This window comes from Bubalus kerabau, chromosome 14 (genome assembly GCF_029407905.1).
Source record: "Bubalus kerabau isolate K-KA32 ecotype Philippines breed swamp buffalo chromosome 14, PCC_UOA_SB_1v2, whole genome shotgun sequence".
Lineage (NCBI taxonomy): Eukaryota > Metazoa > Chordata > Mammalia > Artiodactyla > Bovidae > Bubalus > Bubalus kerabau.
The window spans coordinates 67755032-67770164 of NC_073637.1; the positions used below are offsets into that span (position 1 = coordinate 67755032).

A 15133-nucleotide genomic window follows, 5' to 3' on the forward strand; every position below is an offset into this window, starting at 1 on the left:
TGCATGAGAGCTCTGACTGCAGTTAATTTTCTTTTTAATTAGACATGATCCATAAGCATCCCAAGGCCTAGGGGCTGGCTGGGGGAAGACATAACCAATAATCATGAGAACTAGAGAGGGAAGTGTTGGCAGTTAGCAGTACTTCAAAAGGTTGCTTCAAGATGTTTGGAAGGGTATCCTTGGGAAATCCAGAGAAACGAGTCAAATCAGCTAGGGTCAAAAGCAGTGAAGGCGAGTGAGGAACGGCAGCTTCGGGCCACTGGAAAAGAACGTGCCCCAGGCCAGCCGAGATTGGCTCTGGGTCCAGATTAGGCCTCAGCCTCTCGCCCTTCCACTCCGGGTTTCTTTCCTCCCCACTCCTGCACCAGGGCCGGCCCTGTCCTGCGCCCCGGCCCCAGCGCCTGGCCCCGCCCACCAAACTGACCCGCCGCCGGCCCCGCCCACCCCTCCCTGGCCGGTGACCGGCCCCGCCCACCCTTCCCCGGCCGGCCCCGCCTACCCTTCCCCGGCCGGGGCCGGCGGCCGAGGGGCGGGGCGGGCCGGGAGGAGCCCCGCTCGGCCTGCGGGCGGGGGATCCGCCGCGGAGTTACGGGAAAGTTGGTCCGAGTTCCTGGAGTTTCCTGCTGTGGCTCTCCGGGCTCGGCCGGCTGGTGCCCCGGCCCTCTGCCCGCCTCCCGCCTTCGCCGCCCACCGGGTCCCTCCTTCTGCCCCTGGCCGCCATGGAGCAGCCGCCAGCGCCCAAGAGGTAAACGAACGCGGGGCGCGAGGAGCAGGAGGGAGGCGGCGCTGCCGGCCGCGGGGCGGGGGCGGCTAGGCCGGGCGGGACCGCGATCCCCTTTCCGCGACTGCGGGGCCCCGAGCCGGGCTCGCCGGGGGTCGCAGGGCGGGTCCTAGCGCCCGGCCGCGCCTGTCGGTGGGTGAGGCGGGGCCGGAGGGGAGGCCGAGCCTCGAGTCCCCGGCGGCCCGCCGGGCCTGGCGCGCGCGGGGAGAGTCGGTGGGCAGCGCGGGGCGCCCCGCGGCCGGACTCCGGGGACGGGCGCGGTTCTCCCTCGTGTCAGGTTCAGCATCTGGGAGACGTAAAACTAGGAAATTACTGGGCTTTGTACAACCATCTAGGCTTTCTTGTCAAATATTTTCCAGAATGTTGCCCACCCCCCACCATTTTTTTTTTTTTTTTGAGAAAGCGGGTTGTTTATTTACAGTTCAAGGAATATTAATAGCTAGACAGTCTGTAAAACTTAACTGTGCAAATGCTGCACTAACAGGTGTTCCTCGCCCCTTACTCTGCAAGTTCAAAGTATTTCTGGATGCAGGACAGTAGGAGTCTTAAATTAGAACCCCTCCCCCATATGGGTGTGTGTGTGTGTGTGTGTGTGTGTGTGTATAGGTTTGTTTTTCTTTTAGCATGTAAAGATAGTGATGCTTTGGTATTTACTGTTCGTTAATATTCTCTGGTATATTGGAAAAGCAGCAGTACACAGTAGATAGTTTTGAACTTGAATTTGAAATGGTCTTGAAAAGCTAAATCAAGGCTGTCCATTGATACAAATTGGTAATGTGTATTTCAAAGAGTGAATCAGTTGATTGATGTTGGATAAAGCATTTCACTTTGATCTTTCATTTTTAATTTGTAAAATAAGGGTACCAGTCCTTCTCCCAGATAGTGCTGTTGTGAAGAGTGAAAAGAGTTTTGATAGCTAGAGATCTTTAGATGAAAGGCAGTATATTCAAGAATATGGAATAATTACAAAGGTAGGAACTTGGTGACCTATTGTGAAGTGTGTGACAAGACATGTGAGCCTTGAAGCCTGGGAACCATCTGTTCAGGTGAAAAAGTGGGGTTGTTGGGAAGTTTCCAAAAGAGACCTGCTGTTGGAGCCCTTGATAAATTCTTCTCTGGCATTTAAAAATATCCCAATTCTAATATTGATTTGGCACCCAGTTTTAATACTGTAACAAAAACTGGAACCAGTTTTCCCCCCATTTTGTTTTGGAAGGGACTGTAAAGGGTACCTCTGAGATCCTACAGTAAGGCCAAGTTGAATGACTCTGAATTGAAGGAGAAACTCTCTCTATTGATGAGCTCTACGCCAAGTTACGAGAGTTTCACTGTAGATGTAAGAGCGAACCCCTGCCCTGGCAGGAACAGTAGAGAACCTGGAGGGGTTGGGGGAGGGGTGGTGGGTTGTACCACCATCCGGTGATGACTTATACTTTTCAAAGTGGTTGGTTGCACGTTTAAGAGACTTAATTTTAGCTCTCTTCAGAGAGACATGTTCATCCAGGAAGGCATTTCTAAAGCACAAAAGATATGTGACAAATCCCATATGTTTGAATATCTCCTAAAGATTTTTTTCATAGCGTTTTCTTTTCCATCCTATGGTTTAATCCTTAAAGCAACCCCATTGAGTAGGTTGGATTATACACATTAATCCTGTTTTATAAGATGAGGACACTAAGAGGGTTCACCATATGGAGGGCTATGACAGAGATAACTGACAGTGAATTTTTGTGTTGCGCCTCTTAATGCTTGCCCTCTAATAATGAAATGAAGCTGCCATTTTTTTTTTGAGATCTTAACTATTTGCCAAGAATTTTGTATATGCATTCTTTTACTTCGTTGTCTCAAGGAATAGGAATCCTGGCTCTGCAACTTACTGTGCCAGTTCTGAATTTAATTTCTTCATCTGTAAAATGTGTTTTGGAGTAAATGAGGTCATATGTAGAGCACTTAAAGTGCAGTGCTTCATAATATGTTCAATAATGTTAGTTGTCTATATTTTCCTTATTAAATGAAACTTGGAAAGGTTAAATAACTTGGCTGGGTGGAGGAAGTGCCAGTAGAACACTTACTTCTTAATATGTTCTTAACAAGTGCTTCATAATATGTTCAGTACTGTTGAGCCGCAAGGGTTGTGTACCCACTCATTGTGTCCAGTGATGCCTCTTTTTGAAACTGAAACTCTGCTTGCTGTCTTAGCATTCCACGAGCATCTCTTTCTATAATCTTCTTGTCCCCTTTGCTTGTTCTCCTTTTAATCTCTGTAAGAATTCCACTTCGCTTGTCTGCTGTGAGTAGTTCTCCCTTAAGGTTCAGACATTATTACATGGTCACAAATGTGTTGCTGATGATCAAGTGTATATGACCCATAGCTGCTTCTCAGTATTTTTGGTTTCTTCATGTGGATCCATTTCTTTCATTATCTTACTTAGTTTGTCACTACATCATATCAAATTTTCCATCGGAAAGTCTGTGTCCACCCCCTTTCATTCCCAGTATTACTACCCCATTCCAGGGTTTTAAGACCCTCACAGTTGATTTATAGCAGTGCCTTCCAGTTGGTCACTGTAGTTCAGTGCTTATCAAAACATTTTAACAGCAGAAGAGCTCTCTTTGGAGTAGAGGCAGAGTCCTAGGACTTGGTTCTCAGTGCCTCACCTCCCTCTGTTCCCCTTTTGGTTTCATATGGAATCCTCTGCTGATCTATAGCACACTGCATTAGTTCATCCTGCACACAGCTTCTGTTCTGATTTTTTTTTTTTTTGCTAAAATATCACTTCAGTCATGCTCTTCCTTTTTTTTGCAGGGGCGGGGAGTTTGGGGCACACTCGTTGAGGTACCCAAGAGCTCCATAGCTTGGTCTCAACCTTAACCCCCAGCCTTATGTTACTTCTGCAAGCTGAATCTTTCCTTCTAAAGTCTCCCTATTGTTCTTTGTTTAGGTTATAGGCTGTGGGTACTCCCAGATTTGCCTTTGTTCATGATTTTCCCTTAGAAAAGTTTGTGTTATTTATTTATTATTTTTTTACTAGTGATCTATGTTTTAGTCAAAGCCTGCTTCATAAAGTATCTTATTTGAGTGCTTTCTAGTGTAAACTGTTTCTTTTTATTCCTATAATGATATTCATTTGAGTATCAATCTTAAGATTGTTCTTTTTTTTTCATTACAAAGTTTTAGACACCCAAAAGATAATGGGGATGAATTTAGTAAATACTTACATATCACCACTCAGCTTTAGAAATAAAATATTCCCAATATAATTGAAGCTCCCTAAGTATATCTCTTCTCATTTGCATTCTTTTCCCATCCCCTTGAGGGTTGTCACTGTTGTGAATTGGGTGTTTGTCATTCCCGTACGTTTTGTCATTCCCATACATGTCTTTAAACTTTTAGTTTATATATATATATAAACTGTTTTTTATATATATCTGACATAGCATCAGGCCTTGATATTAGGCCGAGCTTTGTCACTGACTTTGAAAGTTGCTTCTTTGGGTGTCATTCTTCTCCTCTGGGGTTGGAGATTCCAGTGTACAACCAGTTCTGAGAAACTAGTGCCTAGATGATCTGGAAGGCCCCTCTTACCTTCGCAATATTGATTTGCTCTCCTCAACGAGGCCCGTGTTAACATAGTGATAGGGCTGACCACATCTTTTGCCTAATTTGAGAATCAGAATGGCTTTTAGATCCCCCAGATTTCCTTAATACCTCATCATAGAGGTCTTCAGATGTCTTTATTAAAATGAAGTCCCTCTGGGAAGGGATGTATCACTAACTCAATGGACATGAGTTTGAGCAAGCTCTGGGAGATGGTGAAGGACAGGGAAGCCTGGTGTGCTGCAGTCCATGAGGTTGCAAAGAGTTGGACAAGACAGAGCAACTGAACAACAACTGGGAGAGGAAATCCACTAAATGGTTGTCAATTATCAGTATTTTGATAGATTGAGTTTATCAGATTTCTGTTTAGGGGAACTACTAGATGACAGAAAAATGACCATAGAATAGGTGAGTTTTGATAGGTAGAGAGGGAAGTGACCACACATGGGCTTTTCTCCGGGTAGAACATTCATAGAAGGGGAGGTGGATCTCTGTGGTAGGTGGGGAACATGAGAACTCTGGTTGCTGGAGTGGTACTTGTCAAAGAGAGGATAGAAAATCATTGTCAGAGAGAAATCCTTTACCAGATAAGCCTGGTCTCTGATGGGTTATAGGAGTGATAGTTATTTAAAGTTTAAAAATCATTGATTGAGGTTATAGTTAGAGGACAAGTTGGATTGAAATAGTGAAAATAGCGGAAGGATTATGAGAAAAGAGTAAACTGCTGAAGCTCAAGATAAGAAGAGTTACTTGAGTTAAACTGGTGGAAGCTTCCAGCTTCAGTGGCAGGCAAGCAGAGGAGATGTTCAAGTAGTTCAGTGGGAAAAGAATCCAGCAAACAGTGTCTCTTTACATTAACGACTTGGCCCCATAACCAAGGTTTCATAACCTACTAAAGCATATTTGTCCTCCCTTTGGCTTTTCTTGGTTAATTCGGGGTGGCTCCAACTCCATTAGAATGGATTTAGGCCCTATAGATGGGAACAATCAATTGGCTCTTCCTTTCTAGAGAGGAGTATGACAGCCTCTGGAGCAGTTCTTGGTGAGCAAACTTTAGTTGTGTGTTAAGACAGGAGATAAACTCAGTCTTTTAGTCAACTCTTGGCAATGATTAATTTATGCATTGTTCTTTAAGGGACTGAGATACAGCATATATTGGCACTGAAGAATTTGTTAGGATGTAAAGAAAAAGGTAAATGTATGTTAAACACAGCTAGTTTTGAAATTTGTTTTCCTGAAATAATCCCAGAAAATTTCAGTGCTCATCCCAGAAATGTGTACTAGTAAAGCTTTAAAGAGAATGGGTTTAAATTGAGCACTTCTTGTTTGGTTGAATAGGGGGAAAGTGCTTAGAATTTAGTTTTTCTAGTTTCAAAAAAGTCTGTGTAGAATTAGAGGTACTGTCACTTCAGCCCATCATATATTATTATTATTATTTTTTTTAATATTGATGATGAGACTCCAAAGCAGCAGTTTCATGAAATGAACTACGTGTAATGTTCTCTGGTATTTTTCTATTTTCTGTTCTTTTCTAGTTCTTTGAAAAGTTGCTAGTCATGACCCACCAAATTTTCATAAACTACTAACCAGTTGTGAACTACAGTTTGAGAAACCTTTGTTGGTATATATAGTTATGACAGTGAGGAAATTGATTGTGTTCCCAGCACTATTCCTGATACTTCAAAGCTTGATGATGGCATTGCCAAAGGAATCCAGAGTGGTATAATTGTAACAAGCTATACATACAATAGAGCTATTCTTTGTGAAACAAAAAGGAGGGAGGTGAAGGAGAGAGAGGAAACCATTATTTAAAAACAACTATATTTTGAACACTGTGTCCATGTCCCAGTTAAGGTACGGGAAAGTGGAAAATGATTATGCCTGGCATCTGACAGGGTTTATAAAGGAACATATTCCCTGGTGGCTCAGTGGTAGAGAATCCACCTGCAGTGGATGAGACGTGGGTTCGATCCCTGGGTCAGAAAGATCCCCTGGAGCAGGAAATAGCAACCCACTCCAGTATTCTTGCCTGGGAAATCCTGTGGACAGAGGAGCCTGAGGGGCTATGGTCTGTGGAATCTCAAGAGAGTTGGACATGACTGAGCCACTAAAACAACAACAATAATACATGAAGGTTTCTTGAAGGTAAAGGCTTTTTTGCCTTGTGATGTAGAATGACCCTGTACACTGGAAATATCCCACTGTAATTATGATAACCTCAATTTCTGACTCCATACCAGCTCCACCCTTTTTGTCTACCAGAGAGGTCTTTAGATTTTTCTTCTAAAGTGAACATTTACTCTGATAGACATTTTCTTTTTCAGTTGTCTCAAGCTTCTTGTTATGATTTTATTTGAATTGCTTCATGTGTCAGGATTACTCTAATTTTCCAAAGCTTTTAGCTTATAGTGCAGAACAAAGATTGTATATTTGAAATGTCTTATTACAACTGTTTTTTTCTACATACAGTCTCAAGTTGCATAAATGAAAGTAACAGATATGTAAACAGACATGTATGACAGTTAAAAATAAGTCCATTGCTTGCATGCCATGAAATTAAGGTGCAGAGTACCTTGAACTTCTTAAGAGTACCTCAAAAGATATATCTTAAAACATGACTCTGTAGCAAAATGAGAATTACAGAAAGCTGTCAGCATTAGTGATAATTAATATAGGTGTACACATGTAGTACTGTATGTGGGTTCTGAATTAGTGTGCACATGTAGCCCTGTATTAATCTATAGATTTTGTGTAATACCAGACATCTTAGTAATGAGGTAAAATGGAGTAAATTTTTTAGATATGTTGTTATAAGTATTAGTATCTTGATACACAAAAAATCGGGGAAATCGTTGAGCATATATGATTTCTAAAGATGAGATAGTTTCTTTAATTCAAAATATAAAGTGTTATTCTCTGTCCAGTTCTTTTCTTTTCTTTTTTTTTTTTTGCTTTAGTGTTGCTTTCTATATCTCTGTTTTTTTTTTAATTGAAGTGTAGTTAATTCATAATGTTATATTAGTTTCAAGTGTCCAGCAAAGTGATTCAGTTACACACACACACACACATACATATATTCTTTTTCAGGTTCTTTTCCATTATAGGTTATTACAAGATGCTGAGTATAGTTCTCTGTGCTGTATGGTAGATCTTTGTTGTTTACCTATTTTATATATAGTAGTGTGCATGTTTTAATGCCAAACTCCTGATTTATCTGCCCCTCCATCCCTTTGGCAACCTTAAGTTTGTTTTCTCTGAGTCCATTTCTATTTTGTAAATATGTTCATTTTTTTTAGATTCCACATATAAGTGATATCATATGATATTTGTCTTTCTCCATCTGACTTAACTTCACTCAGTATGAGAATCTCCAGATTCATCTATGTTGCTGTGAATGGCACTGTTTCATTCTTTTTATGACTGAGTAATATTCCATTGAATATATGTACTGTATTTTCTTTATCCAGTCATCTGTTGATGGACATTTAGGTTGCAGATCATGTTTTCACTTTTAGAGTTTTTGGTTTTCTGAAATTGTGGGACCTAGAGTTCTATGATTGAAAAGAACTGTAAGTTCAGATTATTTTTGTGATTTAGGTGAACTTTTTACATATTTGAAGAAATTAAAGAGAATAGGCAGTTAATTTTCTTGACTCTTTCTGTCTCTGGCCATATTATTTTTTCTGTCTATCTGGTTGCCCCATTCTCCTGTTTCTTTTTAAAAACTGACTTTCTTTAAGACTCATCCATTATTGCTCACGGCACCAATTGGTTGTCACCCTTGAGTTCATTAATTTGCTCATTTATTCATATCTTTAGTAATTGCTAATTAACTACCTTTCAAATGCCAGATGTACATGGTTGAATGCAACAGATGAAATCTTTGGCCTCGAACATCCACTTTAGTTGGAGCTTGAGCTGTGAGGGAGAGAAGTAGTATATATTGTTAAGGGAGATGGTGGAACCTGCTTGATAGGGTAGTTGAAGGAGGTTTCCTAAGAAGGTAGTACTTAAGCTGTCAACATGAGGTTGAGAAATACTCTGTGTGAGTATCTGCAAAGAGTATTCCAGGCAGAGCAAAAAGCTAGGAGAAGGTCTGGAAGTGGGGAAGAGTTTACAGTGTGGTGTGTGGGAGGAATTGAAATAAGGCCACGGTGGCTGTGTTGTAGACTGGGAGAAAGTGGTTGGAGATGAGGTCAGAGAGATGGGCAGAGATTCAATGATGCAAGCCATGGAAAGGAATTTGGATTTAAGTCAGTATAGTGGCTGTCACTAAAGGGTTTTAAGTGGAATTTTAAGCAGTTTGTGTCTTTATAAGAGCACTCTTATTGCTTGGGTAGGATAAATTGTAGAGGGTTAAGAATAAAATCTACTCCGATGGCTCAGTGGTAAAGAATCTGCCTGCAGTGCAGGAGAGGCAGGTTCAATTGATCCCTTGGTGGGAAAGATCTCCTGGTGAAGGAAATGGGAACCCACTGCAGTATTCTTGCCTGGGAAATCCCATGGACAGAGGAGCCTGGTGGGCTACAGTCCCTGGGGTCGCAAAGAGTTGGACTCAACTGAGTGACTGAACACACACACACACACACACACACACACACACACACACACACGAATAAAAGCAGGGAAACAAGTGAGAAGGCTATTGATGTAGTTCTTGGTTAGAGATGGTGAAGTCCACGGAGATGAAGAGAAGTGGACAGATTTAAGTTATGTTTTGGAGTTAGAAATGAAAGACTGATAAATCAGATGTGGGGAATAAGGAAAAAGGAAAGAATTCTGGCTCGTGGGTTTTGGATTTGGACAACTTGGGGGATGGTGAAAGACTGGGAGAGGAACAGGTTAGTTATCTATATTCGCTTCCTTAGAATTCCAAACTCCCAGGAATGTGAATCTGTTTGGCCCAAAATGATATTAGGTGGTTCCCTCAGAAGAGGAAATGTGTAGGGAGGAAATGATGGGCATTGACTTCTTTCTTCAACCTCTTGTTTTTACTGCATTAGACTAGAGAATGGGAAACAAATCAAGCCTTTGTTAAGTGTTGAAATGTTTGAGTGACCTGATATTTAAGAAAAACCTTAGGCTACCCACTCCAGTATGCTGGCCTGGAGAATTCCATGGACTGTAGAGTCCAAGGGGTCACAAAGAATTGGACACGACTGAGCGACTTTCACTCTTTTATCGCAAAATGAAACATCAGGAAAAAACAAATGTATGGTTTGATGAATTACTATAAGGCAGACACCCTTATAATCACCAGTCAGGTTAAGAAACAGAGCTTTGCCACCCTCTCGAGAAGCCCCTTCTGAGTGCTCCATGCCAATCACAGCTACCTTTCCCCACATGTAACCATTATCCTTACTTTTATGGTAAAAACTTGAATGTGCATTGCTGGACACTGTAGGTTAGTCTTGGCAATTAAAAAATAGTTTTAATATGAGTTGTTTTTAATCTTTAGGTTAGTCCTCTGTCTTTTCTCTTCTCCTTTTCCTGTTGAATTGTTTCCCACAGCCTGGATCTTGCTGATTGCTTGCTCAAAGCGCAGTTCAGCACGTTCATTTGTCCTCCATATTTCCTGCAGATGGGCAGCTGGATCCAGAGCTCAAGTCTGGATCCAGGGCTCAAGTCAGTCCCTTAGGCATCATAATAGGTGGTGTTGTCAAGACTGTATGAGTCACTTAACGTCTAGTTGCCTCTCTTTTTTGTGATGTTAGCAGCTGTTGATGGTTAATGCTTATTTCTGTTAATTTGTTGGGAGTTGCAGAATGGTGAAATTGAAAATACACCATTTTGTTTTCAATTATTAGTTGGAATGGTTTTTTAAAGAGTCACTTTTCTTAGCTTCTGTTTGGTTAGCCAGTGGTATAGTATGTAAAGGAAAGACAGGATAAATGCTTGATTCTTTCCCTTTATTTACCTGTTTTTAAGATAATGAATCAAGTCCCTGTTTTCCTCCAAAGGGAACTCATTCCTTTCTTTTTTTTTCTTTTTAAAAAATGCCATTGTGAGCTGATGGGTATAAACATATTTGATGGATTTAATTCATTGCATTTACTTTTGCTGCAGCTCAGAGTGTCCCATCTTTGATCAGTGGGAATCCCTTTAAGCGACAACATGACTCGCATGGTCTTTGGAGAGCTTCTTTGCTCTCTGCAGAGGGCTCATCTTGTTCATCTTTTGTCCCAGATCTGGAATCAACCTGTACAGTAAGCCCTACTTTTAGTGAGAGATGGTATTTCAAGACCCTAACCTGGCCACTATATGATGTTATTTTAAAATAAGAGTTTTATTTCTAGAAAGGAAACCTGACTCGTTTTTTCAAACTATGGGCTAGTCTATCAAAAAATGTGAGATAGCACTGGCAGTTTTACACTTTTTCCTGGATAATATCCACCATGCATTTATGTTTCTAAGTTTGAGTCAGAAATTGGACATGTGTAGACAGATTTCTGTGGTAGAGGCTTTTTAGAGTGGACTTTTATCTTTGTCTTCTCCCTATCTTAGTCTGGTTACCATGTGACCCACTGTTATCCTAATATCTAGCCTCACTTTTTTCTTACCTCTAAATGTTTCAGGTGACCTAGTTTCTTCTTTTCTTAAATGAGAAAAGGAAAATAAAAGACTCTCAGACAGGTAACACTACTAGTGACCTGATCAGATTTCAGGCCTTTCTTTTAAGGTAGACCTTTTAAGGTAGACCTTTTAAGGTAGACCTTTTAAGGTAGACCTTTTAGCTTACCTTGTCTTGTATGCATACAAGTATATCTGTGTGAAAACAAACAAAATTCAAGGGCATCTTGATGCTGCTTTATAAATCTAGCCCTAACTGACTGTAGTATGGTGGACTGCAAAATGAAGCACATCCAGATGTTAAATGCCACATGTTGCTGCCTTTTACTTTTGTTATTAACACCTCTTGTTAAGTCGTATTGTGCTTTTGAATAAGTAAAATGAGATACTTGTTTCAGTGACATAGTTGGTAAATTACATTTGCCACTGTGTCACATAATCATAGAATTAGTTTTGATGTAATTGTTTACTATATTAAAAGACATTAGGTTGCACTTACAAGTTGCAAGTGAATTAGTCCATCATTGCAATCAAATAGCAGCCAGTAACCATTTTCCAATGATATTAAATAATGTCTGTTCAAACATTTTTAATAATTAGTGAAATCTAGATCACAAAAAGGGATTAGAGAGAAATGATTGCTCTGAATAGAATTTATATTTTGTGTAATTCTTAAGAATTATTAAAAAAAGATGAAATTAAACAAAGGAATTTCATAAAAATTCCAGTGGAAACTTAATAATATATGTACTCATTAGCGCTTGAGAGGAAAGTATTTTGATAATTTCCTTTTCCTGGTAGGTAAGTTTTCCTTCTGTACACCTGAGTCTCATTTATACTTCCAAGGTCTTTTTTTCTAAAAGAATTCAAGTACCAGGCCAAGATAAGAAAATGGGATCACTCCACCCCTTTGTATACAGACTTGCAGCACTTGATTAGTCGGCTTTAGTTAGTGTTCATAAAAAAGTCATGTGATGTAAAACAGTTTCCCAAAATAGTGATATAGTGATAACTTTCAAGTATCGAACATTACTGGGAAGTGTGATGTATTATGTAACAGATTTTCCAAATAAATGAAGTAAATCACTTCAAGCATTATACTCTTAAAATATTTTTAAAACAACCAGTTTTGTGAGGACACTTGACCCAGTCTTCTGAGACAAATCATTTGCTTTCTTGATTACTTAATATTATTTAAAAATAAATTTTAGTTCATGAAAAACCATAATAAAATTCATGGAGCTGTTCATAGTGTTCGTTTGTGGCAGCAGTCCAGAGTGCTGTTTCGGTGTGCTGGAAGCTGCGCTGCTGCGATAGCTGTTTCCTGACCCCCCACCCCAAGTCTAGTTTCTTTGTCACCTGTTTTTTCTCTTTGCTGTGCTCTTCTCTAAACGGCAGCTTAGAAATAGTGATCTGACCTAACGCTAGCTTTCCCTTTCTCAAAGTAAAGGCTCTTTGTTCAGTTTTTGCTTACCAAAGACCTTTTTCTCTTCTGGGTTCGGGTTCATAGTACGTCTTAATCATCTTTTGACTAAGCAATTATTGTGCAGTGAAGGAGAGCAAAATTCTTCAAACTTTCCTAAATTTCTAAAATTTAGCATGAAAGTAACAATTTTTTTGCATCAAAAAAGAACAGATTTTACCTTAAAACCCTCACAGAATTCCCAAGTTAAACAAATTTCTGTCATTTTAGAGCATTGCTTAGATTTTGAGGACTCATGGTATTACCAAACTGAATTGATGTTTCAGAGGTATATTTGTGTACAAATAGGACTTCCCAGGAGAAGGCAATGGCAACCCACTCCAGTACTCTTGCCTGGAAAATCCCTTGGAAGGAGGAGACTGGTAGGCTTCAGTCCATGGGGTCGTGAAGAATCAGACAGGACTGAGCGACTTCACTTTGACTTTTCACTTATTGGAGAAGGAAATGGCAACTCACTCCAGTGTTCTTGCCCGGAGAATGCCAGGGACAGCAGAGCCTGGTGGGCTGCTGTGTATGGGGTCGCACAGAGTCGGACACGACTGAAGTGACTTAGCAGCAGCAGCAGGACTAACCAGCTGGCTCAGTGGTAAAGAACCCGCCTGCCAGTGCAGAAGCTACAGGGCTGGGAGGATTTCCTGGGGGAGGAAGTTGCAACCCACTCTAGTATTCTTGCCGGGATAATCCCATGGACAGAGGAACCTGGAGGGCTACAGTCTACAGTAGAGTAGAGTCACAAAGAGTCGGACTCGATTGAGCACCCACACAGATACACACACACACACAAATATGGTAAAGTTGCATTTGTAGTAGTTTATATTTGATTTCTGTGGGTGAAATATTTAAGCTTTTTATCTTTCTTATGATGATTGATCTTTTTTGTCTGTTAGACACAGCTGTAATTTTAAAATTTTATTTTTATTTCTTAGGAAAAAAACCTCAAACAGGTGAAAATAATCCCAATTTTTTTAAAAAAACAAAAGGAATTTTCACAAAGCACCAAAATCATAAACTATTTCTCAGTTTCCTCCCCTTAATTTATTTACAAAGAACCTCAGACAAACACTGTGAAGTGGTTTCCTATGTGCCGTTGCTGTGTAAGTAGTCAGAATGCGATGAGAAATCAAGCGAAACAGTGTCCATCTCTGCAAACAGCTGAAAGCAGCCACTGTCCCACAGGTCGCCCCATACTTCTCTTCATGAAAGCCTACAAAAATTATGCAGAAGTCAGAGTACAGAACTCATTGAATGATAGAAATATTAGTATTGTTAGAGTTTAAACTTTCCTTGAATTTAGACTTTTATTAATGTGGTTATTGCACCTTTAATTAATGTATTAATGTTTGGAATTGTTGCAGTTAATTATAGTGTTCTTCTAGGGATGGGAGCAAGGAGTTGAGAGTGTGTAGAGAATAAATCCTCATAGTTTATTTTCAAAATTTGAGGTATGGGGAAATAAATGAGGAATAAGACATGAGTAAATACAGTTTTTAAGTGTAGGTAGTCAATTTAGCGGAGAAGGCAATGGCATCCCACTCCAGTACTCTTGCCTGGAAAATCCCATGGACGGAGGAGCCTCGTAGGCTGCAGTCCATGGGGTCGCTGAGGGTTGGACACGACTGAGTGACTTCACTTTCACTTTTCACTTTCATGCATTGGAGAAGGAAATGGCAACCCACTCCAGTGTTCTTGCCTGGAGAATCCCAGGGACGGGGGAGCCTGGTGGGCTGCTGTCTATGGGGTCGCACAGAGTCGGACACGACTGAAGTGACTCAGCAGCAGCAGTCTATTTAGCACAAGTCATAGTGGATTTTTTTATATGCCAGGTTCATGAGTAGACCTTGGGAAGTTTCATGTAGACGTCTCCTCTTTTATTGTTAATCAGTTAAAGATTCTGTTCCCTTTTTTAGTTCTCAAATCTAGGTATGGTTGTTGAGTGTTTAAAAGTCTATTTTGGTGGGATGTGAGTATGTTGAAGCATTTTTAGATGTGCTGTTTTATGTTGTCTGCATTTTCTGGATTTGTATTTTTTGAAAAATGAGTTAGTAAGAAAGTAAATGCACTAGCATGTCTGTAGGGCTGCGGAGTGTATCACAGTGTTTGTTAACTTCATAGAGGTTTGTTATAAGAAATTAAAGGGAATCATGCCACTTTCCAGTTGAGGGTAAGTGAAAAAATTCTTAGAAATTAAAAATGAAAGACTCCAAGGGTGAAGGAAGGGGAAAAATCTTAACTTCTTCTTTAAAGTCCTTTGCCAGGAAATTATAATTTTAGAGTACTTTCGGGCAGAGAGCCGGAGCCCAAGCTGAGAGGAAATGGTTTGATAGAGTTGAAAAACAAGACTTTCATTTAATTATGAAGTCCTCTATCCATTGTAGACCATTTATTTTTTGAGTTGGATTTTAGTTCGTTCTAATGCCACTAAATTAACTAAACCCTCATAAAATTTCATACAGTTTTAAAAAGTAAATATACTATGAGATCATCAAATTATATCTGTCTTACTATTTAAGAAGTGATAATTGCTAGGAAAACAGTTGAGAGCCAGAGCTTTAGTCAGGTAGACCATGGTTCTCGGAGAAGGCAATGGCACCCCACTCCAGTACTCTTGCCTGGAAAATCCCATGGATGGAGGAGCCTTGTAGGCTGCAGTCCATGGGGTCGCTAAGAGTCGGACACGACTGAGCGACTTCACTTTCACTTT

The 15133-nt window shown here is 40.4% G+C and overlaps 1 protein-coding gene across 1 annotated transcript in view; it reads left to right on the forward strand.

Moving 5' to 3' along the window:
• Positions 1-518: 518 nt before the first annotated feature.
• Positions 519-15133, forward strand: part of STK3 (serine/threonine kinase 3) — a 302811-nt gene continuing 288196 nt past the window's right edge. Inside the window, exon 1 of the mRNA XM_055546585.1 lies at positions 519-745. Within this exon, the coding sequence (XP_055402560.1) occupies positions 720-745 (26 nt within the window). The 5' untranslated portion in view covers positions 519-719. The remainder of the gene's footprint in view (positions 746-15133) is intronic.